The following is a 24,757-nucleotide window of genomic DNA, read 5'->3' as shown; positions in this document are numbered from 1 at the left end:
CTCAATTAGTTTACATGGCTCTGGTACAGTATATCATGATAGAAGCTGAGTAACAGCATGACGTGAATTATTTGTGACCCAAATGCCTAGTATATTTTCATGTACATGCTCTAGCTACAGTGGTTTGTATTAAGAAAAAAAAGACACAGTAAATATTTTTTCTTCTTTTCAGGCAGCCGTTAGCATCAGCCAGAGAGTAAAACTTTATTCCCTAGTGTGTCATACAGACAGTGTATAACTGATTTCCGGAGCAAGGACCTGGAACATAAAGTAGTGTCATGAGGATGGTAATCTGAGCAGTATCAAGATAAGCTGCTCTGGAAGATAGGGCTTAGCAGTATCTGGCTGTTCTGGGACTCATCACCACAAGGAGAAGCCCTGCTGGAACTCCTCTGGAATTAAATGCCAGAGCTGTGGACTAGCTCCCTAATGCAGCTATAGTTACCTAAGTTTGAAAGTGTACATTTGGGGGTTGGAATGAGTTGCAGAGCTGTGGCAGTAGCCTGTGTCACCATCAACAGATGCCTCTCTGGCACTGACCCTGACCCATGGCATGGGGTCTGGGGAAGGAGGGTGGCTTTTATATTAAAGATGGGCTACCCTGTGATCATATCACTCTCAACCATTGATCTTTTTTGTATTTTTCTTTAAGTGCAAAGCAGGGAGGCAGAGACAGATTCCAGCATACGCCTGACTGGGATCCACCCAGCAAGCCCACCAGAAGGTGATGCTCTGCCCATCTGGGGTGTAGCTCCATTGCAACCAGAGGCATTCTAGCGCCTGAGGTGGAGGCCATGGAGCCATTCTCAGCACCCAGGCCAACTTTGCTCCAATGGAGCTTTGGCTGTGGGAGGGGAAGAGAAAGACAGAGAGAAAGGGGAAGGGGAGGGGTAGAGAAGCAGATTGATGCTTCTCCTGTGTGCCCTGGCTGGGAATCAACCCCAGGACTTCCACATGCTAGGCCAATGCTCTACCACTGAGCCAGCCAGCCAGGGCCTCAACCCTTCATTCTTAACCCAGATTTCACTTGCTTTCCATTTTGTATCTCTTCTTAACACCAGATTAATTAAATACCAATTAATATTTATGGATCTTGTACTGTGTGCCAGACATGATTCTAAGCCTTTTACGTGGTAGTGGGAACTCTTATAATCCTTATTTTATAGAAAAGGAAACTGAGATTTAAACAGCCTTAAGTATTATCCCAAGGTCACACAACCAATAAGTGCCAAAGCCTGGATTTGAGTTAGGTTTCTCTGACTTTGGGCTATAATGTAGTATTCCTTTGCTTTTAGTAAAGAAAAAGCATCTTTTCCTTCACCTTTGATATGTCTTTCCTATTGGAAAAGAAATGTCTGGGAAGGTTGTAAATTTCCTTCCCTATTATGTGACTTGCAGATTTTGTCTTCGCTAAGTCTATATTAATTGCTAACAGTTGTTCACATGCCATGGACTGTTTTAGGCACTTCATATTTATTAGCTCAGATCCTGGTTCCCATTTGGCAGAATAATGAGCTGAGGCACAGAGAGATTAAATAACTTGCCCAAAGTTACACCACAAATTAATGGCAGAGCTGGGATGCAAACCCAGGCAGTCGGGCATCAAAGTATGTATTCCGGACCCACTACACATGCAGCTTTTGTATAGATGTAGGACTCACCTGAGTAGTAGCTAACTACTCCATTTGCAGGTCTAACACAAGTATCCACATTAAGGATGTCTTTAAAGCCAAGACCATTATATATTGACTTTGTTTATTATTATACAGCCTATCAAACATTTCCCCAGTACCATGTCTGTCTGCCCAACAACAACAAAAAATTTAAATATATAAGATAGGAAGAAATGGAGTGAAAATAGAATGTTTTCTTAAGATGTGTTTTTCTTTTCCCTCAAGTGAAAGGAGGGGAGATAAACAGACTCCCATATGCACCCCAACTGGGATCCATTTGACAACTTTCATCTGGAGCCGATGCTCTGCCCATCTGGGGCCTTGCTTGCAACCAAGCTATTTTTAGCACCTGAGGCAGAGGTTCCATGGAGCCATCATTAGTGCTAGGGGCCACATTTGAACCAATTGAGCCATAGCTGAAGGAGAGGAAGAGTGGGGAGGAAGGGAGAAGCAGATGGTCACTTCTCCTGTGTGCCCTGACTGAGAACTGAACCCGGGACATCCACAAGCCAGGCTGATGCTCTACCACTGAGCCAAACAGCCAGGGAAACTGAAATCTCAGCTATTTAAGGAAGCTAGTTCAATAATGGCAGAAAACAGCTTCACTAGGTTACCAAAGCAGGCAGATTACCCTGCTGAGTCAAAGCAATCCCAGAGAGGTGACCTTTGTGAGGGCTGTGCCCTGCCCCTGAGGCCACTGATGCATGTTCATCCCTGGACAGGAAGAGCTGCTTGCCATTCTGAGCGCCATGCTGAGTGGGTAGGGCAGGATCGGAGGGGGCATGTTGGACTGCCTCCGAAAAATTACTGTCTCCAAGGTTGATGGATAGCTTGAAGATCTCTTTGGAAAGCATATAAAAAATTATTGATTATGTTACTAAGTCATAGAAAATAGGCTCTGAGGTGGGGAACTAAGTGCTTTCTTTAACATAATCCAGAAGTAGTAGAATAAAGCAGTGTGCGGAGCATCTAAAACACCATAATCATCGTGTTGGCTTTACAAATAGCTTGGTTTCAGTGTGGAGAAAGTAATACTGGTTTTTTTTGTTTGTTTGTTTGTTTGTTTTACATTTTAACAGTTGTTTTGGCATTCTAAAGAAAAAGGAAGCCAAAAGTGTTTTTTTTAAATTAAATTCATTGGAGTGACATAAGTTAATAGGATCACATAGGTTTAAAGTGTACAATTCTATGATACATGATCTGTCTATTGCATTGTGTGCCCCTCACACAAAGTCAAACTATCCTCCATCACCATATATTTGGCCCTCGTTACCCCTCCATCACTCTTCCACCCCTTTCCCTCTGGTAACCACAATTTCAGTTTTGTATCCTACATATGAGTGAAATTATATAGGTCTTAGCTTTTCCTGACTGACTTATTTTGCTTAGCATAATATTCTCAAGGTCCATCCATGTTGTCTCAAATGACAGAATTTCATCTTTTCTTATGACTTAATAGTAGTCCATAGTATGTATATGTGTGTGTGTGTATTCTAGCATATATACACATACTAGAATCTTTATTCTAGTATTTACTTGGCAGAATTTTACAGAATTCCTAACTTTTAACACTCATTTATTTTTCTAAATCAATGAGAAAAACTGCAAGGCTTTTAAATGAATTGTGCCAGACAGGCTCCCCACCTGCTCCCAAATAAAGATACAAAAACCTTATGGGATGTTTTGATTTTAAGAACTGAGGCCAACTAGCTTAGTCCTGCTCAATTTTTTTTTTTATTTTTAAATCCAAATTTCAGTACACAGTAATACTATTGCCCATCAGTTTGGTCTGAAGTAGTTTCTATTTGCATTTAAGATTATTGATTCTGCTTTATAAGAAAAAATATTCCAGCAGTATATCTTGCTGAAAGAAAAACTTAGCATGCAAAATACCAATTTTGGAACAGTTAAATTGAATGGTGTTTTTTCATATTATGACAGCATTCTGTGCTTTGAAGGATTCACCAGAAGGGCTTGTAAAAGTAACTGTCCCCGTTGGGCACTTAAACGTTTACTTATAAACAATGAACTAGAGTATTAAGGTGTTAGAAAAATGACGATCACTGCAGAATGATGACAAACCACAGTTCTCAAATTGTTAATAACTCAAAGAATAAGCAACTCGGTTAACACACATTTCTGTTTGGTACCAGCTCTGATCCCAAGAGATCTGAGACCTGATATTAGGGAAATCATTTCATCTTTATGGGCCTCAGTTTACTCATCTGTACACTCAGGAGATGGGGCCAGCTGGTGTTTAAGGTTCTTTTGAGTCTGTATAAGTTCTTGATTCTGTTTCCTGAAGTAAGATGTGCTTATATTTTGGGATTTGGAAACTGAATATAGTGAAGGCTTTGGACCTCTGGCTACATCTGAACCTTTATACTCTGTTCAGCGAACAGCGCTCTGCGCCTCCTCTGTGGCCTGTGCCGTCCCAGGTGCTGGGAGTAGCCTGGCCTGAGACACACATGCTGCTCCTGGCATCAGGTTTCCTTCAGTCGGGGTTTGCGGTGGTGATGGGGCTGGACAGACTGAAAAAAGTTCACTTAAACTGAATTTACCATTGGGGTCATCATCTTCCCTGGTGACTATGGAGCCCAGACTCTTTGAGCAAACTGTCAGCAACACTACTCTCATAGGGAGTACCCTTGGTGTAGAGTAGTGAGTGGGAAACGAGGCAGAAGCTGAACTTGTGTTTCCCTGGAGATGCTGAGAGTGACCCCCATTTTCTACTTTGCGAGAGTATACACGACCTCTGGTCATTCCTTGTGAGAGCCGTATCTCATTCCACTATGTTCATAGTGAACCTAAAAATGCCTCCCTATTCTGGCACATTCTCAGAAGATGAAATAACGGAGCCTGTTGAGGCATAGGGAGTATTATTAAAGCATCTGCCAGTTTACATCCGTGATGTCTAAGGAGGGCTCTCTCACTTCCATTTCTCAGCTGTGTGCTTGCTCCGCAGAGAGGCCCCCCCAGTTGCATTGGCTCCATCCTCCTGGGCAGGATATTTGAGCCTACCGTTTCCAAGCTCCTGCTTCACATACTCAGCACCTGAGCTTTTCCTAAGGACAGGCAGCAAAGGAGTTGCATGTGAGCTTAACTTCTTTTATATCTCAACTTTCTGCTTTCATTTTTATCGTCTGTTCTGTCTATGAAATCCCTATATTAGACTACTCTGTTTCTACCTGCCGACCCTGTTTCCTAGATACTAAAGCCGGTGAAAACAGCATGACATACCTCATCCCCAGCTGGCACCAAGCAAATGCAGACCTGGAGTTGTGCTTTGCGAGAGTCTCCTGAAGGGCAGAGTTGGTCAGAAAAATAGAGATAGCCTTGTGTGGTGTGGAGAGAGCCTGAGTTCTAGTTGAGCCTCTGCTACGAGGAAACAAGGTCTGATGGGTTCCTCTACAGAAAAGATATCATAGCATGAGCCTTGCCAACTGTGGATATGAAAGCATTTTATACAGGAGTTCCCCTCTTATCCATGGTTTCACGTTCCAAGGGTCTAGTTATCCATAGTCACCCTCAGTTCAAAAATATGGAAAATTACAGAAGTAAGAAAGTTATAAGTTTTAAATTGGGCACTGTTCTGAGTAGTGTGGTGTAATCTCATGCCTTCTGGCCCTGGATGTGTCTCACCTCTTTGTCCAGCATATCCACACTTTATATGCTCCTGACCATGGGTCACAAAGTGGCCACCTTCCTGATGAACAGATCCCTAACATGGTCTCTCCATGTTCAAGTCATCCTTATTTTACTTAACAATGGCCCCAAAAGCACACGAGTAGTGATGCTGGCAGTTCAAATATGCCAAAGGGAAGCCATAAAGTACTTCCTTATACTGAAAAGGTATGTATGTATAGGAACAAATATTGTATATATAGGATTCTGTACTGTTTGTGCTTTTAGACATTCACTGGAAGGTCTTGGAAAGAATCCCCCTTGGATAAGGGGAGATTACTGCAAAGTACAAAATAATTTATAATATATATATATTTTAATTTTTAGTATTTTTATGGGAGACAGAGAGACAGACAGACAGAGGGACAAACAGGAAGGGAGAGAGATGAGAAGCATCAGTTCTTTGTTGTGGCATCTTAGTTGTTCATTGATTGTTTTCTCATATGTGCCTTAACCTGGGGGCTACAGCTGAGCCAGTGACCCCTTGCTCAAGCCAGCGACCTTGGGCTCAAGCCAGCGACCATGGAGTAATGTCTGTGATCCCACGCTCAAGCTAGCGACCCCGTGTTCAAGCTGGTGAGCCTGCACTCTAGCTAGTGACCTTGGGGTTTTGAACCTGGGTCCTTTGCATTCTAGGCCATCACTCTATCTACTGCACCACCACCTGGTCAGGCAAATTTATAATATTTTGTAATGTTTAAATTCTGAAGGATATTTTTCAGCTTACAGCCAATAATTAGAGCTAGTTTAAAACCAGAAAGGAGATAAGCAAATAGAGAAAGCTGAATGGGTTTTATGCTTTTCCATCAATGATAAATATTGATTAATTTAATAGAATTATGAAATTATGACATATATGCTTCTAGGGGGTTGTAATGATTTTATTCTTGTTACAAATAAAGAAAAAAAACGGTATGATGGGGAAAAGCATGGCTTTTACAGTAAGAAAGACCAAGGTGTGAGGTCCTCTGAAACTTACCAATAGGGATACATGTATCTGTTGAGTGGGACAGTGTTCCAACCAAGTAGATTAACTTCTCTAACTTTCAGTTTTCTAACATACAGTTTGGTAAAATAGTACCTATTGGTTCGGATTGTTGTAAGGATTGAATATAACAAAGTAGGGAAATTCCTGACACAGTGCTTAACTCACACTGTGCAAAAGGATTCATTTCCCACTTCTAATTTCCTCCTCATTCCCCATAGACGAGAAAGGAGATGCGAGGTCCTGCAGAGGAAGCCTTCGTGGAAGAACTCATAAACTGGGGGTCCTAACCATCTGAGCCGTCAGGGTATAAATAGACTTAGCTGTTCCTTGATCAGTTTACATTAAATTTCGGTTAAATTAAATATGCTATTTTAAATACTTGACAGATCTCAAAATAAGAAAATGTTTTTATCTGTTAATTCATAGTCATAGAATTATGGTGACTGTAGCAATTTAATAGGCTGGTCAAAAGAATTGGAAGTAATTTATTAAATTACTCTTAAGAAATTAAATTTCTTAGAATTCTTTTTTTTTTTTCAAAAAAATCTCCCCCTCCTTTTTTTTTTTTCCTGAATAGCACAGTCCTCTCATGGATATCACTTATATGGTGCAACTTCGTAGGGATGGTCCTTTCTGCTTCATTTGTTACAGGATTCTTTGTTCATTCTCAATGTGTTGGATTATGCATAAATCTTGATTGATTTAAAAGTCAGCACAAGAAGAGATGGTAGTATCTTGGATGCATTTCTTTAAAAGATAATAATTGTAAAGTAATTATGTAACCATTAATCAATAATATTAATTGAAAAAGTATTAGAAAATGAACATATGCTCCAAACTCCCAGTAAACAGTTACCCCTTTTTAAATAGAAAAATGTAGTTGTACATTAGATGTTTAAATAATAATGGAATCATACCACATTTACTGTTTTATGATCTTTTTTCCACTTAGCATTACATCTTATCACATCTGAATATACATATTTTTAAAAATAATTGTTTAGTGGCTATGTAGCATATCACTTTATGAATGTGCCAAAAATTATTTGATCTTCTCTATTGTTAAACAAATAGTACCTTTAAAAATTCTTTTGTATTTTAAATTGAACTGTAAATACATACTTGTTTAATTATTTCCATAGGATAGCTGCCTAGATCATTCTAAGGCAAAGCTAAATGTACCTTTTTTTTTTTTTGTATTTTTCTGAAGTGAGAAGCAGGGAGACAGAGAGACAGACTCTCACATGCGCCTGACCAGGATCCACCCGGCATGCCCACCAGGGGGTGATGCTCAGCCCATCTGTGGCATTGCTCCACTGCAATCGGAGCCATTCTAGCCAGAATCTAGCCATTCTGAGGCCGAGGCCATGGAGCCATTCTCAGTGCCCAGGCCAGCTTTGCTCCAATGGAGACTTGGCTGCAAGAGGGGAAGAGAGAGAGAGAGAGAGAGAGAGAGAGAGAGAGAGAGAAGTGAGAGGTAGGGGTGGAGAAACAGATGGGAGCTTCTCTTGTGTGCCCTGACCGGGAATCCACCTGGGATTTCCACATACTGGGCCAATGCTCTACCACTGAGCCAACCAGCCAGGGCCGGTAAATGCACTTTTTAAGGCTTCCAGAACAAATTTCTAAACTGACCTGCAGAATGCAGGCAACCTTTTACCACAGAATAATTCCACCAACAGCATAAAATGTCACTTGAAAAATAAAAACAAGTTGAGGTTAAATCCTAGTCATTTTGAATTGCTGTCATCTTGTAGTGGTAAGGTTTCTACTTTATCCTTTTGTTCAGTTTTCATAAAAAGATTTTATAATAAAAAGTTTTAACAGTACTGTTCCATAGCAGTTATTTTCTATTGCTTTGCCCACTTTTCACTAAGTTAATTTTTTCTCTTTCTCTTTCCCCCCTCCAGGATGGAAGTATGATTTGATGGATATAACTATGGGATACTGTGTGGGGACACGGCCACCCCCTTCTTGCCTCATCCTCCTGCTGCTCACGCTCTTGGCCACTGCCTCCCAGGGGCTGCCGGGAACTGGGCCCCTGGGCTTTCACTTCACACATTCCGTTTATAATGCCACAGTGTATGAGAACTCAGCAGCCAGGACCTACGTCGGCAGTCAGAGTAGAATGGGCATCACCTTAATCGATCTGTCCTGGGACATCAAATACAGAATAGTGTCTGGAGATGAGGAAGGCTTTTTCAAAGCAGAGGAGGTCATCATCGCTGATTTCTGTTTTCTCAGAATAAGAACTAAAGGTGGCAATTCTGCCATATTGAATAGGGAAATTCAGGACAACTATTTATTGATAGTAAAAGGTTCCGTCAGAGGAGAGGATTTGGAAGCATGGACCAAAGTGAGCATTCAGGTATTAGATATGAATGATCTGAGACCCTTATTTTCACCCACAACATACTCTGTTACAATAGCAGAAAGCACACCTTTAAGGACTAGTGTCGCCCAGGTGACAGCAACAGATGCAGATATTGGTTCCAATGGAGAATTCTACTACTACTTTAAAAACAAAGTTGATCTCTTTTCAGTTCACCCCACGAGTGGTGTCATCTCTTTAAGTGGACGATTAAATTATGATGAAAAGAGTAGGTATGATCTGGAGATTTTGGCTGTGGACCGAGGGATGAAACTCTATGGAAACAACGGAGTGAGCAGTACTGCAAAGCTTTATGTTCACGTTGAACGAATAAATGAGCATGCGCCAACTCTCCATGTGGTCACTCATGTTCCTTTCTCCCTGGACAAAGAGCCGACATATGCAGTGGTGACAGCTGATGACCTAGATGAGGGGGCCAATGGGGAGATCGAATCTGTTTCCATTGTGGCTGGGGATCCTTTAGATCAGTTCTTCCTGGCCAAGGAAGGAAAGTGGATAAACGAATATAAGATCAAGGAGAGAAAGCAGGTCGACTGGGGGAGCTTTCCCTATGGCTACAACCTCACTCTTCAAGCGAAAGACAAGGGGTCACCTCAGAAATATTCTGCCATTAAGACAGTCCACATTGCCAACCCCAAAAGAGACACCATCCCGGTTAGATTTGAAAAAGAAATGTACGACGTGAGCATTAGTGAATTTTCCCCTCCGGGTGTTGTAGTTGCTATAGTAAAAGTAAGTCCCGAACTGCTTGATGTGGAATATAAGTTATCTCCTGGTGAGGATGCACAGTACTTCAAAATTAATCCTCGGTCAGGTCTGATTGTCACAGCACAGCCACTGAACACTGTAAAGAAGGAGGTTTATAAACTGGTGGTGACAAACAAGGAAGGGGATTTAGAAGCACAAGTCACCATCAGCATAGAAGATGCAAATGACCACACCCCCGAGTTCCAGCAGCCACTGTATGATGCTTTTGTGAATGAAAGTATTCCAGTGGGAACGAGCGTGCTCATGGTTTCAGCCTCGGATAAGGACAAGGGAGAAAATGGGTACATCACCTATAGTATTGCCAGCCTGAATTTGTTGCCATTTGCCATTAACCAGTTTACAGGTGTTATTAGCACAACTGAAGAACTGGATTTTGAATCCTCTCCGGAAATTTACAGGTTCGTTGTCAGAGCCTCTGACTGGGGTTCCCCATACCGCCATGAAAGTGAGGTAAATGTGACCATTCGAATAGGAAATGTCAATGACAACACCCCTCTCTTTGAAAAAGTGGCTTGCCAGGGAGTTATTTCATATGACTTTCCAGTTGGGGGTCACATCACAGCTGTCTCAGCAATCGATATTGATGAACTTGAACTTGTAAAGTACAAAATTATCTCCGGAAATGAACTTGGTTTCTTTTATTTAAACCCAGACTCTGGTGTTTTACAGCTTAAAAAGTCCCTGATGAATTCTGGCATTAAAAATGGCCAGTTTGCCCTCAGGATTACAGCCACCGATGGAGAGAATTTTGCGGATCCCATGTCTGTCAACATTTCAGTCCTGCATGGAAAGGTGTCTTCAAAGAGCTTCAGTTGCAGAGAAACTCGTGTGGCTCAAAAGCTGGCAGAGAAGCTCCTCATTAAGGCAAAAGCAAATGGGAAACTGAACCTGGAAGATGGATTTCTTGACTTTTACTCAGTTAATAGGCAAGGACCACATTTTGACAAGTCATTTCCTTCTGACGTGGCTGTAAAGGAGAACCTGCCAGTTGGTGCTAACATCCTGAAGATTAAAGCCTCTGACGCCGACTCTGGCTTCAACGGAAAGGTGCTATTTACGATATCTGATGGCAATACGGATAGTTGCTTTAATATTGATATGGAGACTGGGCAACTTAAAGTCCTTATGCCCATGGACCGAGAGCATACAGACCTCTATCTCCTCAATATCACCATCTATGACTTAGGTAATCCACAGAAATCTTCGTGGAGGTTGCTGACCGTCAATGTGGAGGATGCTAATGACAATAGCCCCATTTTTCTTCAAGACAGTTACACAGTCAACATTCTTGAAAGTTCAAGTATGGGCACTGAGATTATTCAAGTGGAAGCCAGAGACAAAGACTTGGGTTCTAATGGCGAGGTGACTTACTCAGTCTTGACAGATACACGGCAGTTTGCCATCAATAGCTCAACTGGAATCGTTTACGTAGCTGACCAATTAGACCGGGAATCCAAGGCAAACTACTCATTAAAAATAGAAGCCAGAGACAAGGCAGACAGCGGCCAGCAACTCTTTTCAGTGGTCACTCTTAAGGTCTTTTTGGATGATGTCAATGACTGTTCCCCAGCTTTCATTCCCAGCAGCTATAGTGTGAAGGTCCTTGAAGATCTCCCTGTTGGCACTGTCATCGCCTGGCTGGAGACCCACGATCCAGATCTTGGACTGGGGGGTCAAGTGCGCTATTCTTTGGTCAATGACTATAATGGGAGATTTGAAATAGATAAAGCAAGTGGTGCCATTCGCTTGAGCAAAGAGCTGGACTATGAAAAGCAGCAGTTCTACAACCTCACGGTCCGGGCTAAAGACAAAGGGCGGCCAGTCTCTCTTTCGTCTGTTTCCTTTGTTGAGGTGGAAGTGGTGGATGTCAATGAAAACCTACACACCCCCTATTTCCCAGACTTTGCTGCTGTTGGATCTGTAAAGGAAAACTCACGGGTTGGAACAAGTGTGCTGCAGGTGACTGCCCGAGATGAGGACTCTGGGAGGGATGGAGAGATCCAGTACTCCATCAGGGATGGCAGCGGTCTCGGAAGGTTTAATATAGATGATGAGAGTGGTAAGTTTACTACTTTGTGTCAGAAATGTAGTTTAACCTCTCACAAAGCATCATGTTGAAAAAGTAAGCGGATACTCTCGTACACTAAAATAGAATGACAAATGAGGTTGTGTTTGGTGCAGAGATGACAGGACAGTAGAAGGTTTTTTGTTTTTTTTTTAAGAATGTGTTGGTTTATACAGCCTGTTTATACAGTCATAGTTGCCATTTTCAGTAGGAGTCCCTGTATTTTTGTTTTTCTTGTTTAGCGCTATGACCAGGTTATCTTCTGGTAAGTGTAAATAATTGTCACCTCTGATGATTGCACTTTTGACTTTCACAAAATAAGGACCCCGATAAAGTAAATTACATTTGAATTGGTTTTAAATTAGAAGTGTGAAATGGATTTTCAAATGGATCGTGTATACCAGTCTTTCCCATTACAATAATGCTTTGCTGAAGCGATACTGCATCACTTTCTTGGTCTTTCATGTTTTACGGGCATACCTGGCTCTTGAACGAGAGGCATTTGCACTGTATATGCTCCATGAATACATGGAGGTATGCTTCTAGAAATGTTCCCAGGATAGACTAGAGCAAGAATGTGGTGCATGTTATTGATTAGAAAATTGATATTAAGATTTTATTTGTAAGAATTGATTTTTATATTTTTTAATATGGTGAAAAATTTACCCAATATTATGATTGTCCCCTACCTATTTACATATTTACTCTTCATCATAGATGCACAAATGTATATTTTTTATATTCTTGTTATTATTTGTGTTTGGACAGGTGCATGTATGTGTTTCTCAATTAGCACTATGCGTTTTTCTAGTCTACTTTAGATCACAGATATCTCAAGATGGGCTGTGTCTTCTTCATTCTTGTGTAAGTGGTCATATTAGCACTCTACAGTTATCGGGACACATTTATAGATATTAAATCATTTTCAACAACACTCACAGGGTGCTTTGTTACCAGTAATGATGATGATAATTAAAATAGGTAGTGGGAAGGTCCATTATAGGGATACTAACTCTACATCAATAATACTGGAAAGAAAGGATTTGAGAAATTTTATTAAATATCAGGTAGGAGTTACAAAATATGTATCCTCACAAATTTAAACTGTAATTTTTGTATATACGTGGACTCTAATTATGGGCAGTGTGAAGTATAAAATTTGTCTTTATAGCCATTTAATAAAGGAAAAGTTAGATGTCAAAATTTGGGTTCTGATTCAGCCACCTACTCTATTATATCTAAATTGCTATTCGATTAGAATCTATTTTCACCTTTGAAGTACAATATGAGAAAGGCAGTGTCTACTCTGTGCTGAAAGTCTACTACTAATCATAATGACTTAAAGCTTTGAGTACTTCCAGTGGGCAGGACAGTCTGAACTGACGTTCCGAGAAGGTATATCACTTGGAGCCTAGTTTCAAACTTAGCTCTGAGTACTGCAGTATTCTGCGCTGTCTGCCATCTGTGGACAAGTATGGGCTTCCTTGCATGGTCCTAGATAGAGTCGAATTTGGTATTGACCTAAAATCTGTAAGGCAATAAAGTAATAAACAGGTTTTAAAGTCCTTAGACCTGGGTTCATTGGCTGATGAGACAGGTTATTAACCACTCCTCCTTTTCCCTTAGAGTCCTATTGTTTGTGTAGATCTCCAGTTAGAGAAGCTTACTTTTGAGACTCAGGTGGATGTGGGTAGGTAGGCCAGCAGGAAGATGTTGGAGTGAATTATTAACAATTGCTACCTAGATAACTACTTTAAACCACATGGAGTTGTTTTATTAGGAAGTTTCTGCTTGGTACAGTTTGATGCAGCTAAAGACGAGCAATTTGGTGAGAGTGGCCTAGATTTTCTCTATTTATACCATGTTACTTTGTTCTCATCTTACATGTTATTTCAGAAAAATGTGGGTATGGTTTCATCTGATGATGTAGCTGCCCTTATAATTCTTGACTCCCAGAGTTTGATATCCTGTGCCTCTGTTGATAAAACAACCCACTGTTCTGCATGTGTTCTTTTAGATTCTGGAGTGCATTAAATAAACCTTGCTGTAGATGATAATAATGACACATTTTAACATTGCTATGTGACTTTAAAAGATTGAATGAAAACACAGACTTCTTTGGGTCAGAGAGAAGCTTCGGGACTTGTGTCTGCATGCCCACAAGAGGCTATAGATGATCTAGCACTCTCCACTTCCCTCAGTTCTAATTCAGGGCTCTTTATTATTTTTACATTTATTATATATGCTTCTGATTTACTTTCCCAGAGGATTTTTAAGTTTCAAAACTAATAGCAGTGTTTTTTTTTCACTGTTCATTTTGTTTCCATCTCTTAAAAAGTAAAACTATATTTTTTCCTATATGATGGGGGGGTTAGACTTGATGTTGAAAATTTGAATTTCCATAAAATAATATTCTTAATAATCTTCCTCCCCTTTCACCTCTTAGAGATTTTAACAGCCAAGCCCAAGAAGCGGATGAGGAATGATTGCCTGGACTTGTGCCAGGGAGATGTAGGGTTAAGGGGAATTTTGGCAAATTTATGCTCAGCAAGAGAAGTCATCACCATGGTGCTGTTGGGGTTGCACTGCTGTTGAATGATCCATCAGCTCTTGGCTTCCCAGTGTGATTAAAAGTCATGGCTTGAGCTGCTGGCAGATTGAACAGCTATTTAGCCCTGCAGCTGTTACTGAGTCTCAAGTTCAGACTCTATTGTCTTCATTTGACCCTTGGGCATAGAATGGCCTAACCTTGTTTGGATTTTTGTCTTTCCAGAAACTTGAAGTCAGCTGCCAAAGGTTACTGAATAGCTCACAGTGTTTAGTGGTTCTCAAATTTAGGAGTGCATATGCATCAGCTGCAGAGTTTGTTTACAGATTCCCAAGACCCCGTACCAAAGATTGCATTCAGTATGTCTGGGGCTGGAGCCCAGGGATCTGCATTTAAGCGCTCCAAGTATTCCTTTTGCATGTGGTTCAGAAACACCACCTTAAATTTAGTTGGGTTCTTCAGAGAGTGTCTACCAAATAATATCTTTTCTGTAAAGTCCTTTTCCTTATTCTTCTGAAAGGCAAGGAATTGAGCTCATATTTTAGATAACTTTCTGTGTTAGTTAAGTTTTACAATCCATATAAATCTTATATAATTCATTAGCGGTGATAGTTTTCTGAATGCCTTCCCAGTGGATCAAAACTCTATTTCTGTGCTTCAATAATTGTGTGCTCCCGCTTTGTGAAATTGCAGATGCTGGGATTAGTTGATCCATTTAGTACTTTAGTGTTCTTGACTTCTTTGGAACTCAGTGAATAAGACCATACCTTTGAAATTCTTTACCATGCACAGGCGTTTAATACATGTTTAATAATGTTCATAATAAATGGATTAACTGTGAGGCCCAACCACAGTGGGCTTAATCACAATTTAAATTACTAGTCTGGAAGATGCAATGCCATCATTGTTTTCTTTACTGAGAATGTGTTCCGATTCTTTGACACAATGGGAATTCATATTCTTAAATAGTCACATTTTTGAGGGTTGAAAAGCACATTGTCTGTCTGAAACTATTCTTTTCTATTAGATTGTTTTGCAAGCTGCAAACTTAAGCAATGGTTTTACCATTTTATTTACTTGAGGTTAAAAAAATGCTTAATTGTTGTAAGCAATTTCTAGTTTAGGACATTAATCATGGATAATTGGGAAGATATTTTTGCCATCCATTATTGCTAATTATATTATTTTTCCATTTATCATGTACCTCGCATGCACCAGGCACTGAGCTAGGTGCTTTGTAAATACTATTTCAAATTTTTGCAGTAATTCAGCAAGGTAGACTTTAATGATGCTTCCCCAGTTAGGGTCATGAACCTGGGAGTTATCCAAGCTGGGATTGGAACTCCAGAAATGGACTGCAGTTATCATGTTAGTCCCCTTCTTTCCACTCTAGCATGCCATAATAACCTTGTTAAGTGAATGTAGTAGTCACATTTTTCTGTATTACTGCTCTCCAACAGTCACAAAATTTCAGTGGCTTATTGAAAAATACCTTTTTTTTTTTTTTTTGCTCCTCCATCCAGGGGAATAGTTGAAGCAGCATTGTTGCAGACTGAGTTGTGTTACAGTATGTCCCACATGTCTTCTCATTGCAGGATACAGGCTGATGGAGCACACACACTAGCTGGGATATGAGATTTACAAAGTAGAGGTCAGAAGTGCAAGAGGGCTATTGGGGTCCTTGCTGGGTAGCCCAGTTTGTTAGGGTGTTTTCCTGCTAAGCCAAGACTGTTGGTTCAATCCCTGGTCAGGGCACATATAAGAATCAACCAATACATGCATAAGTAAGTGTAACAACAAGTCAGTGGTTCTCTCTCTCTCTCTCTCTCTCTCCCTCCCTCCCTCCCTCCCTCCCTCCCTCCCTCCCTCCCTCCCTCCCTCCCTCCATTTCTCCTTCTCTGTCTCTCTTCCTCTATCTCTAAAATCAATCAATAAATACAAAGTTAAGAAGAGGCTGTTGGAAGCTTGCAGTGCCTCTTAAAGCCACTGCTCAAAACTGGTCCAGCCCTGGCTGGTTGGCTCAGTGGCAGAGCGTTGGCCAGGCGTGTGTAAGTCCCAGGTTCGATTCCCGGATACGGCACACAGGAGAAGCACACATCTGCTTTTCCACCCTTCCCCCTCCTTTCTTTCTATCTCTCTCTTTCCTTCCTGCAGCCAAGGCTCCATTGGAACAAAGTTGTCCCAGGCACTGAGATGGCTCCATGGCCTCTGCCTTAGGCACTAGAATGGCTCTGGTTGCAATGGAGCAATGCCCCAGATGGGCAGACTATTGGCCCCTGGTGGAGATGCCAGGTGGATCCCAGTCGGGCGCATGTGAGAGTCTGTCTGCCTCTCCCACTTTTCATTTCAGAAAAATACAAAAAATAAATAAACCCCAAAACCAAATTGGTCCAGTATTGATGTGGGGCAGGGAAGAATACTTCTCTTACAGAAGGAAGGAGGGAGAGGAATGAATAATTACTGACTAATGACACAGCCTATGCCAACTCTCACTACGGTCTTTATAACCTGAAATTAATTGGGTGCTACCTCTATGTAAGGCACCTGGCCAAGCACTAGTGACACACAGCTACAGGTGCGATGCTGGGGCTTCCATGGTGGGAAATTTCCCAGTCTGTTCTAGAGGTCAGAATGCAGCTGCTGCCGATGATGCTGGTGGGGATGGCAGCCGCAGTTCACGTGGTGTCTGAGCACCATCTATGTGACAAGTTCCATGCAGATGCTTTACACAGCTGGTCTCATTCAGTCATCCCATGAGGTGGGGACAGTTGTTTTCTTATTTTTACACATCTGGTATTTTAAGAAGGGAAACTCACGTGCACCACACATATGCATTTATATTTACATTTTTTTTTTATATTGAGGCTCTAGCCAGCATTTCTCCTACTATGTGAGCATAGACTGTTCTGTTTATTGCAAGTGTTCTGATAGAATCCATGGACGGTTAGGGGGTCTGTCGTGTTCTTTGGTTCAGATAGACACTCAAAAGAAATTTCTCACCATCATTAAGCACTGTAAAACTAATCACTTCTTTTTGGTGAACAGACGATTCCAACAGTAACTATAACTTTATAACTGTTTTTAGTGTCCGCACTGGCTTTCTTCCATTTGCCTTTCCAGATTCACTTTCCAACTTTCTTTCTGCTTTGTGCCCGTGCACCTGAGTTCATTGGCCGGTGGGCTCCTTTGCTCCCTGTCATCTGTGGTTCTGCCAGTGGGAACAGAGGGGATGAAAGAGAGCTGGTTCAGCTTATTCATCTCCCACTCATTCTGCACTGGCTACTGCGGACTGGCTGCATCCCTCTGCTGATGGTGGAAACCGCTCCCTGCTGCTACCGACCCTGGAGCACTGCATCTCCTATTATTATTATTATTACTATTATTATTATTATTACTTTTTCTGCACCCTGCCCACACCTCTGTAAAGAGTGTATTTATTAAATGCTTTTCAATTACTCAGTTTGAGGGTACCATCTGTCTTCTGACAGGACCCTGACTGATAAAATATTTTCCTTATGTAAATATTCTAAAACAAATATTAAGTTTAAAAATATTTATAAAACTGATGCTGTCTAGCAGTTCCTACTCACTCTAATCTCTGTAATGCCGCTCTCTGTGTTAGCACATTCCACTGAAGACCTGGAGAAACAACAGAATAATAATTTAGTGGTTTCATTTTACAAAGAAAGTGAACCAGAGGACTTTGTCTCCCCATTTAGCTTTTGATTTCCACTTCTTTTCTACAATGCAAAAAAAAAAAAAAAAAAAAAAAGGCTTTGCTGAAAACCTTGACCCACCAGACTCAGGAAAAAGAGGAGTTTGTGGCCTAGCGTGTGGAGGACCCGGGTTCGATTCCCGGCCAGGGCACACAGGAGAACCGCCCATTTGCTTCTCCACCCCTCCGCCGCGCTTTCCTTTCTGTCTCTCTCTTCCCCTCCCGCAGCCAAGGCTCCATTGGAGCAAAGATGGCCCGGGCGCTGGGGATGGCTCTGTGGCCTCTGCCTCAGGCGCTAGAGTGGCTCTGGTCGCAACATGGCGACGCCCAGGATGGGCAGAGCATCGCCCCCTGGTGGGCAGAGCGTCGCCCCTGGTGGGCGTGCCGGGTGGATCCCGGTCGGGCGCATGTGGGAGTCTGTCTGACTGTCTTTCCCTGTTTCCAGCTTCAGAAAAATGAAAAAAAAAAAAAAAAAAGAGGAGTTTGGCTGGATGCTGTGGTATTAGGATCTCTCTTGCTCACAAATGTTGTGATACTGTGCTTTCGTTTTCTGCATGGAGAATTTATTTAAACTGGTGGCCAAGAGAAAAATTCCGACATGAAACTGAGTAGCTTTTCATTGGTCTGAAGAACTGGTTACTATGTAGTTGCCAGTGCTGAGTCTAATATTCTAGCTGTAATCTCTAATCATTGGCTAGTTAAGAGTGAGTAAATGAAAACCAAGGAAGAGAAAATGTGTATTAGAAATATAAGGAGCTTCTTATCATGGCCCAAACTGTTAGTCCCATCCAGACATTGAAAGCAGTGGGTAATTCCCAGAGTAGCATGCCTCTTGCATAATGTCATAATAAATAAGCTTCCTTGCTCTTCTGTTCGGAGGCCCTGGGAATCATATTTTATCCATATGATGATTGTTAATCTTTTCAGCTTCTTTTCCTCTAACTTGCTTGTAACTTCTTGACAAGTTGAGGAGTAAGACAGACCTTATTTGGTGGCTGTGGTGCAATTCATGACAATTCCCGAGTAAATGGCATTCCCCATCCTCATTCGTTATTTGAGATGGTATTTTTACCTCCACTCATCTCAGTCAAAAGAGACTCGGTGCATTTTGGCCTAAACTTAACCTTACAATTTCCCCTTGGGACAAACTAGAGCAGGCAAATGAGAGAAAGGAAGTCATGATCAGGTGACAGCAGAAACTTTTCTTGGATCTTGATTTTTAAACTTAGCTCTAGACTCTTTGAACATAATTATTTGAGAGAAAAATAATGTTTCCCAGAGGAGCCCTGAATACTACACAGCATTCAGATGAACTCAGTGGTTGTCATATAAGCCTGGTGGGAGAAAGGATTAGAAGCTTCTGGAAAGTAATGAACAGCATGTTTTTATTGCTCTTTTTTCAGCAGGTGCCTTCTTCTTGACCTTTTCGTAACTGTTGGCTGAAGGCAATTTAGGTTTTAATAGAGGATTGTTGGTTCAAATTTGTAATTATGTCTGCATCATGGAGCAAGTGTGAACTGCTATTGTTCCTGCGTAACTAGAAAATGATAAAGATAATGACCACCATAGAGAGGAAATCCAAATATGGTGGCAGGCAGGCCAACAACCTGGAAACTTGTGTGGTCTTTGCTCTGAAATGGGGTTTTCTTTTATATTAACAATGGAACGTATTAACAGCTTGCTTGGCCCTTCATGTCAAGGTCATTATTTCTGCAGTGCCAAGTGATACCGAAATGTTTTTTATTTCTTCAATTAACAAGAATGAAATTTCAGAGGTCTAGTAAGCAGGGGTTTCAAAAAACTATCAAATGATAACTTCGTGTGTTAGTTCTTTAGAAGGTGCAGGATAGATATATCGCCTTCCATGACTCTGGATAGCTTGCATCTCATTTCAGTCTCCTAAAAATGTTTTTGCAGGTGTTTTGAAGATACTTTTATTTATCATGACATTTGGAGGAATTACAGAGTTTGATAAATATTTATGTGATGTTGGTACATTCACAATATTTCATTCAAAAGAAAATGAAATGAAAATTAAAATGGGCTGTAGTCTGTATTTTTAGCTTTCCTGTTTTTATGAAAGCTTGTCTTATCAACAGAATATACACAGAGTTGTGTATAGCATTCAATTCAATTTATATTAAATTCTGGGCACTGGTGTATGAATTATTGAATATAATAGGACTCTCCAGATTTTCCCGTTGGACAGTGGAGGATTTAGTGGCTCCTCTAAGGCCACTCTTTGTGATTAAATTCACAGATTTTCATTTGCATAACATAGGTAATATTCTAGTTGCTTTTAAAAAGCAGTATGCTGGGGAGAATAATCCTGTGTTAGAATAACACTGAATATGAAATGCCTTGAGTCAAAAAGTGAATAAAAGTTGAAGGAATTAAGCTAAAAATTTGAGGTGCGTGCACACACACACACGCACGCGCACACATACACACTAAAAGATATTATGGTAAAAACAGAAAGGTTTTGTGGTTTAACCCCAAAATCTATAAAATAGAGCTCCAACCATTTTTCATAGGTTTTTCTCCACTTGCTTCTGTTATAGTCAGCCTCCTCTTCCCTGTTTCCCCTTTTCCTTTCTCTTACCCTCCACCTCCTCTTCCCTTATTCCCACATTTGTAGTGCACCCATTCCCTGCTTTACATTGGAAAGGATGCATGGAAGATTAAGTCAAGGACTAGTGGAAAATCGTGGAATTCCAAACTGCGATGCCTGAGTGCCTGTGCTAGACATTCGTGATGTTCACTGTGGCCTTAGCTCTCATCACCCTTGTGCGTTGTGGGATGATTTGACAAATTCCAGTTGGAGACAAGACAGTAGGAGAGGTAACTGGAGCACTCAAGTGAGTTGCTTTTGTATAAGCAAGGCTCAATTATCAAGGCATACCTCACCCCAGAAAGGATCTGTGGTTTCTGAGGCTTGGAGCTTATACCTCAAAGAAGTTTGAGAGCCTGCTTTGAGGGGAAAGTATGAGAAGTTTTGGCTATAAAATTATTACATTTGTTTGGAGTGAGGAAACAAATGACAGCAGCTCATCAGTTTAAAAGTCACCGTACACTGCACATATCACAAAACTCAGAAAAGTAATATCATATTTTTATTAAATGCCTAACATACCTCTCTAATACTTTTTTTCCTTACAGTTTTTTGGTTGCATTTTTTGGTTTGATGGCCTCTTTTTAGGATCAACACTTTGTAATTGTTTCTAAAGAAAATACACACTCAAAGCTAATACAAAATAATATTGAATGTAAATTGTAATAAAAAAAGTACAGAAAGATTATTTTGTTTTCCTCAATGTTGAAATTTGTGTTTTATTTATTTGAGGGGTTAGAAGTGTTTTTCTGTAGTCACAACTTGTTGGTAATGCTATCTTAATTTTATACATTAGTGTCATTTTTGAAAAGAAAACCTCTGTCAAACTTCTTTCTCCTATGAGCTATCACAGATGTATTTGCTGTTAATGCTGCTATGGGTCTGTGCTCTATAAACAAAAAACTCTAGTAAGTTTTGTTTCAGAGAATCTCATCAACAACAGAAAAAAGATTGTGGTGCATTTACAATTTGTATGCTGAATTCTAGGAGAGAACTTTCATTTTGACTCTGTAGGCAAGAACCAAACCTTACAATTAGAGGTCTAGAATGACTGGGGAGTTTTCCTCAGCCCAGCTGCTGGCTCTGTACTTGGAGCCAACCAGCTCTTCCCCCGCTGCTGTGATTTCTCCGCTGGCCACCGCTGGCCAGCACAGGATGTGTTCATATAGTGATGCAATCATATAGTGATGCTAGTACTGGTCATTCATTTCCGTGCTACAGTGGTGATATCTCAGTGCAGTATGTAGTAGGAGTGATTTTGGAATCCATTTCTACACTGGGACGACTCACAACAGCTTGATACATGGAATTGGTGGTGAACTACATAAATATGTGCTACTAACTGCACAGCACTAAATGTAGCCTCGACTCAGTTGTCCCTTGGACAGATGGCCCAAATGCTTGCAGCCACTCTACCTGATGATGCAAAATGTCATAGAAGAAGAAAGTTATCACTGGAGGGACATTGGTGGTTGAAATATGTATATTACTTTTGCAATGGTGTTTAACCATGTGAGCCATTGCTAGGGTCCCCCCTGAGGCTTGGAAGCTTTGACTTTGATAGCTTTGTGTTAAATCTGCATCTGCCTAGCAATGTTAGTAAGTGAACATTTTTCTGGAAGAAGTAAGTCTTGAAGGTCATCAGAAAGAGTGACTGCGCTGGGCCAGGCTGCAGAGGCTCTTCCTGATTTGAAAATTGGTGACAACTCTACCGGTTTAGGGTTTTTGTCATTCTCATGTATTATTAAAGCAGCAAACAAAACAGGGCGAAGGACATAAGATCAAGGTTGCATGTGAGTGTATCTGGCTCCTAGGTGTCCCCAAGGAGGCGCCCTGGGAGTTCTGTGGCCAAAGCTGGAAGAATAAGAAAATCTGCAGGTTCCAGAAATACAGGACCTGGAGCTCTGCCCTTTCAGAGCAGATGGCTGGTGAGAGAGTTTCCTTGTTCAGTGGGCCCACTCTTTTTTATAGCACCTACTTGCCAATTCACTAATAAGAATACACTGGGATCTGGAAGCAGATAAAAAGGGCCATTGAGAGCTGCCTTAATGACTGTCACAGAGTTCTCTCACTTGGACTCATTATCAGTATCCTAAAAGCATGACTTGGGGGTTCCTGAAATTGTGTGTGTTTCACTTAACCATAATTTCCATATTATTATTAAATTTTATCATGGATGTTCTAATTTATCACTATTATAATGTACACATCAGTAGCACATCTCACCATCAGTAATTTTCATCCCCATGGGCTGCTGACATCGATAGGATGTTTCTGATTTCATTGACTCTTACCTTGTTAAAACCCTGTGATTATTAAAAATAAACATGGACTTGCGGTCCACTTTGAGATGGAGTTACGGACTTGGGATAGCATGTCATACTTAAGCTCCTGTGAGGCCCTTAGATCTTCAAGGAAGCTTGGAGATAGAAAGCAAGATTCAAGTCCTCCAAGTGTGTGTGAATGCCCTGCCCTGGTGCAGGTCACACATCTCTTCCCAAACCCGGCTAGAGTTACGAATTTCTTTCTCACACCATGAGGGTATGTCTACAAGAATTTTTGCTACATGGTTAAACTGGTTGAGCCTTGCAATGAAAAGAGTGATTACGTTATGGATAACAATTTCATAATACATTGTTGTAGTTGCTAAAAGTGCAGGTTTTAGTCCTTTTTCTGTCTGTCTGATAGTTTTAGCCTACAAGGCAAATAATCAGAATCAGACTAGGTGAGAGGTCCCTTTCTGGTCAGTAAATTCTTGTGTTATCCAGTGAGGATAACACTCGAGGGTGTTAACATTAAATCAGAATTCTGTATTCCAGTCACACAGCATGATTTGAAAATGTGTAGTAAAACTTAAGCTAATTTAGAATTTGATCATTTAGTAGGATATGCTCAAGAAACAGGATATAAGCAAAAATTGCTTTTGAGGAGTCTTCTAAATAGTTTGTAGAAAGAATTTGCATGGATATACATGAACTTGTGTGTTTCCGTAGACCGTATTTACTTTTACTTGGCACACAATTCTAATAAGCTAAGCTTGTCGATATATAGTTTTATGGTAGTTTAGAAATTGCAAGGTAGAAATATTTTAGATCTTTCCATAGGTAGGCATATTAACATCAATGAGAAATAAATCCATTACGTGGGCAGCAAGAGAAACAAATAGCTAACCTGCATTATTGTGTACCAGACTTGAAAAGTTATTAATTTGTTTTTCACAAAGATGCTGTGAGGTAGGTACTTATTATCCACATCTGACTGATGAGGAAACAAAAGCTTGATTTTAGATGACTTGTTCAAGGTGAGGTTTCACAGCTTGTGATGGAGCTGGGATTTAAATGAGCAGGTCCAGCACCAGAGTCTGAGCTCTTAATCACTGCACTTCAGACACTATTGGGAAAAATAGCCCTAGGTGTCTCCTTAAGGACAGAGCCCCAAAGGGAGCCCATTACATCATTACTACACAGAGTAATAGTTGATCATTAGATCATTATAATGAAAACTCCCAGCCATTGTGGAGGCTCTGGTTCCCTAGAAAACAGAGCCCGAGGCAAAAGTGACAATACATACTCATGTTTTATTAAGGCTGCTGATTTCAGGGGAGCAAGTGTGTGTGTGTGGGGGGAGGAGTCAGGAAAAGAGACCAAATATAAATTGGTGTGTTATTAAATTGGTCATAGCTTCAACTTGTTTCTCAGTAACTCTGCATGTCTCCTGGGAGGTCACACGGAACCGCTGCACCTTGGATCATTAGGCCTGGAGTTGAAGAGAAGGACAAGCAACTTTCTTGGCTCTTCCCAATTTTGACCTCTTATTGGTGAGATCTGCCACCCAGGACATTAACTTCCCAACTCTTCTGGATTGTGTTTGGTGTGCCTGGGCACCTGGTGTGGAAGCCATACCTCGTGTTTACGGTACAGTGTGGTCATTGTTCCTCCGCTGCAGGCTCTCCCATCCGCTGGGGGGAGTTCCTTGCTCCTTGGCACCAGCGAGAGTGCCTGTCAGGAAGCTGGTGCACAGTTGCAGCCTAGGAAGTAGTTCAGCTGTTTGGCTGAGTGGATGTTGGTTGCACAAACTAGGTCTGGGCAAAGAATTGCAATGTATTTGGGAAAGATTTTTCATTAAAAAAAACAAAACTGAATCAAAGCAAAACACAACCCATAAAATTGTGATGACTGCCTGGGCCGGTGCTCAACTACATGCTCATAAAACTCAGCTGCACAAGAAACACGTTTCCTAACGGCTCTGATTGGTCAAGGTGTTATGATTCCTGTTTCTCTGGGTCTTGGATTGCTTAGAGCTACAAGCGAAAC

At 41.0% G+C, this 24,757-nt stretch overlaps 1 protein-coding gene across 1 annotated transcript in view; it reads left to right on the top strand.

The window, feature by feature from the left end:
• Positions 1-24,757, top strand: part of FAT3 (FAT atypical cadherin 3) — a 717,392-nt gene that overhangs the window by 137,530 nt on the left and 555,105 nt on the right. The window contains exon 2 of the mRNA XM_066248474.1: positions 8,256-11,564. Coding sequence (XP_066104571.1) covers positions 8,273-11,564 — 3,292 coding nt within the window. The 5' untranslated portion in view covers positions 8,256-8,272. The remainder of the gene's footprint in view (positions 1-8,255; positions 11,565-24,757) is intronic.

The sequence above is a fragment of the Saccopteryx bilineata genome, chromosome 1, assembly GCF_036850765.1.
Source record: "Saccopteryx bilineata isolate mSacBil1 chromosome 1, mSacBil1_pri_phased_curated, whole genome shotgun sequence".
Lineage (NCBI taxonomy): Eukaryota > Metazoa > Chordata > Mammalia > Chiroptera > Emballonuridae > Saccopteryx > Saccopteryx bilineata.
The sequence above is the reverse complement of the archived record's forward strand: the minus strand, read 5'-3'. Positions and strand labels throughout refer to the sequence as shown.